Source organism: Galeopterus variegatus, unplaced genomic scaffold, assembly GCF_000696425.1.
Source record: "Galeopterus variegatus unplaced genomic scaffold, G_variegatus-3.0.2 Scaffold3254, whole genome shotgun sequence".
NCBI lineage: Eukaryota > Metazoa > Chordata > Mammalia > Dermoptera > Cynocephalidae > Galeopterus > Galeopterus variegatus.
In genome coordinates, this window is record NW_007729365.1 from 175,558 (window position 1) to 178,790 (window position 3,233).

The 3,233-nt window shown below is 46.1% G+C and overlaps 1 protein-coding gene across 2 annotated transcripts in view; it reads left to right on the plus strand.

Annotated features, from left to right (window-relative positions):
* Window positions 1–1,653: 1,653 nt before the first annotated feature.
* DHRS7C (dehydrogenase/reductase (SDR family) member 7C) overlaps window positions 1,654–3,233 on the plus strand; it is a 22,835-nt gene continuing 21,255 nt past the window's right edge. For both annotated transcript variants that reach the window (XM_008584393.1, XM_008584392.1), the window contains exon 1: window positions 1,654–1,814. In XM_008584393.1, the coding sequence (XP_008582615.1) occupies window positions 1,661–1,814 (154 nt within the window). In that variant the 5' untranslated portion in view covers window positions 1,654–1,660. The remainder of the gene's footprint in view (window positions 1,815–3,233) is intronic.

Consider the following 3,233-nt stretch of genomic DNA (forward strand, 5'->3'; position numbering starts at 1 on the left):
CAAGCACACTTTGCCTCAGGACCTTTGCACTTGCCGTCCCTAAGAAGAATGAATTTAAAAAGTGAGGTATATTCACATGATGAAAATGAATGACCTACAACTTCACCCAACCACATGGATGAATCTCACAAACATAATGGTTGAGCAAAAGAGTGACAGCCTTGTGAATCTATTTAAATAATCACAAACATAATGGTTGAGCAAAAGAGTGACAGCCTTGTAAATCTATTTAAATAAAGTTAAAAAAGAAAATACACACACAAGCAAAACTAATACATGCTTTTAAAAGTTAGAAAGTAGTTACCCTTTGATTCTGGGAAGAGATATGTCAGAGGCTTGTTGGCACCTCTCTGATTCTTGATCTGGGGGCTGGTTACACGGATGTGTTTGGTTCATGAAGATTCATCAAGCTCTACACTTATACTATGTGCACATTTCTAATATGTACATTAAATGTCAATTAAAAGTTGGTCTTTTAATGTTCCTGGTTATTCCTAATTTCCACAGTAGAAATGCAGATTCCCTCGTCCCCACCTCCGCACACTGCTCTTTTGCTCCACTTCTGGGTCAGCCCCAGGTCTCTATCACACACATTAGGACACCATGTGATTGGTCTCCTGGTTTTTGATGGTTCCAGTCCTTGAACTGGATTTATGTCTCTCCGTTTCTAATCCTCCTGGGTTCCCGTATGTAAATATAACATTAAACATTTGGGACAAATTCTTAGCATTCTTAGTTATTAAAGATAACAATAATTGTCTTCTTGTGGGCCAGGGTCTATGCTGGGTTAACAATATGCAGTATCTTATTTTTTCCTCCCAACGGTTCTGCAAGATAAGACTCTTATGCCCATTTTACAGACAAGGAAACTAAGGCTCAGAGAAATCAGAAACACTCCCCAAACTGTGCTCTTTCCTATATTTCATGTCACACTCCAGGTGGTTCATTCTGCAACAGGCTCCATCTGTCAAACAGTTTTTCTCTGCTTTTCACCCCCAAACAGAAAGGGAAGGCCAGATAGCTGGCTGCCACATCGGTCTGAACTACCTGGAAGTGACCCGATTCAAGTGTTACAGGAAGTGAGGACAAGGATGTTTGTCCTGAAAATCCCAGGTCCTGATCCCTAATGCTCAGCCCCAAACTACAGAGGAAACCTCTACTAGTCAGGCAAGCCAGGAGAGCTTTAAAAATCTTGGCAAGAACTCTGAAATCAGACCCGGCCAACATGTGTCCCTGAATATCAGAATAGACACTATATTTACCCTGAAAAGCCCTTTAGTGCAACTGAGAGCTATAAATAACCATTAGGGCCCAAGCAAGTGGCCTTAACACATGGATTTCCTTCCAAAAATGCAGACCCATTTTAATTAAATTTGTAACTAACCTTTGGGGAGGGCAGTCCCCCTGGATTCGGTTTGCTTTCGGCGACACTGTGAGTAATTTCCTATTCCTTGAACATTTGGGGATTAGCACATTCACTGGGCATTCAGCTTGGATACAACCCCTGGGAGGTTGCACAGAGCGGAGCTCCCTGGAGAGGAGGCTCCGGGCTTGGAGTGAATGTATCCTGCAGACTTGGGCTGTCCCCTGCCCTGGGTGTCACGGTCAGGGTCCCTTTGCAAAGCCAGTCCTCTTTCACCCTGTTTTCCCCCAGAACAAGATGGGGGTCATGACGGTGCTAATGCTGCCCCTGCTGCTCCTGGGAATCAGCGGCCTCCTCTTCATTTATCAAGAGGTGTCCAGGCTGTGGTCAAAGTCAGCCGTGCAGAACAAAGTGGTGGTGATCACCGATGCCATCTCAGGACTGGGCAAGGGTAAGCTGGCTTCACTCCCACTTGTGTCCATTCTGCCCCAAGGGACGGCAGTGGCAGGGAGGCATGCGGGCAAACATGCCAGGAGGGAAGGGGCCAGTGCTGTGTTCTCTCCCAGCATCTGTCATGGACCAGGATGTGTCCTGTCTTTTAGAGTCTGCAGCTTTCTTGCCTATTCATTGAGGGGGTCAGACTATCTGGGGTTGCAAACTCACAGCCTAAGGGCTGAAATTGGTCTGCAGACGTGATTTGTTTTGCTTTCATGGGGTTTCCAGAAATTTTGAAATGCAAGGCCCTTAGCTGGGGAAGTGTACTAGTTGTGAGCCCAGACTCAGGAGTTGGATTCAATTCCTGGCTCTGAGACTTACTAGCTGGTTGCTTTACTTCTCTGCCTTGGATTTCTCATCTGTAAAGCAAGAACCTCATTACATTGTTGTGAGAAATAAATGGACTCATAGATGGAAAGCATTTACAGCAGCACCTGGAGTGATGGTGGATATCACTCAAATGTTACTCATGTGAATGAGCAAATTTAGACAGAGCGCGCCAACTGCAGTGTGCCACACACACCACCAGTCCCTATTGTATGCCAATTGACCTGATTCTTTCAGCCCTATCACTTCCTGGCCTTGAAGGCATTTGCGTTTATGACCCCTGAATTAGTCTCAGAGGGCCCTTCTGCCGGTGGCATCTGAGACATGAAGGATAGTAAATGGCCTTAGGTTTGCAAGCTTCTAACCCTATCATTCCAAAAAATTGTATTGCATCCGTATATGTTATATACTTTAGAGGCAATTTTTGCTGTTGTCTTTGTTACTTTGAATCAAGCATAGAACCCACACAGCCAAACATTTATTAGTCACTCAACAAGTGTCCTTTGAGTCCACTATGTCCTGAGCACTGCCCCTTCCAAAGAATCCCTTTGGGGGGGGTGGGGGTTACTCCCACAGTGCTGCCATCATGAGAACAGTCAGAAGCTCCTCTCTGGGAACTCTCTCAGAGCCTTCTGCTCATTCTCTTGGGCATCCTGACAGGATCCAATTGTCAAGCTTTGAGGATGGGTTAGATTGCAGTGAGTGATCAAAGTGGGTCACCCAAGGAGGTGAGAAACAAAGCATAAGACTAGGTTCTCTGCGTGGCCACTAGGTGAGTCCCAGGAGCAGCTCCTGAAGAGGACACCCTGCATCATCAGACTTGGTACTCAGAGGGGAGCAAGGGTACTCAAACTCAGATCCCAGCTTCCATAGGGGCAAGCCAGGGTGCACACATTTGTCAATTAGACCAGGCACAAACAACAGGGAGTAGTGCTGCCCTGGAGAACTGGAGAAGAAACACCCACCCAAAGCCATTCAGAGTCAAAGACTTTGGGAAAACCTTGCTCTGCAAACAGAACATGTTTGTCCAGCACCAGACCAGGCTGCC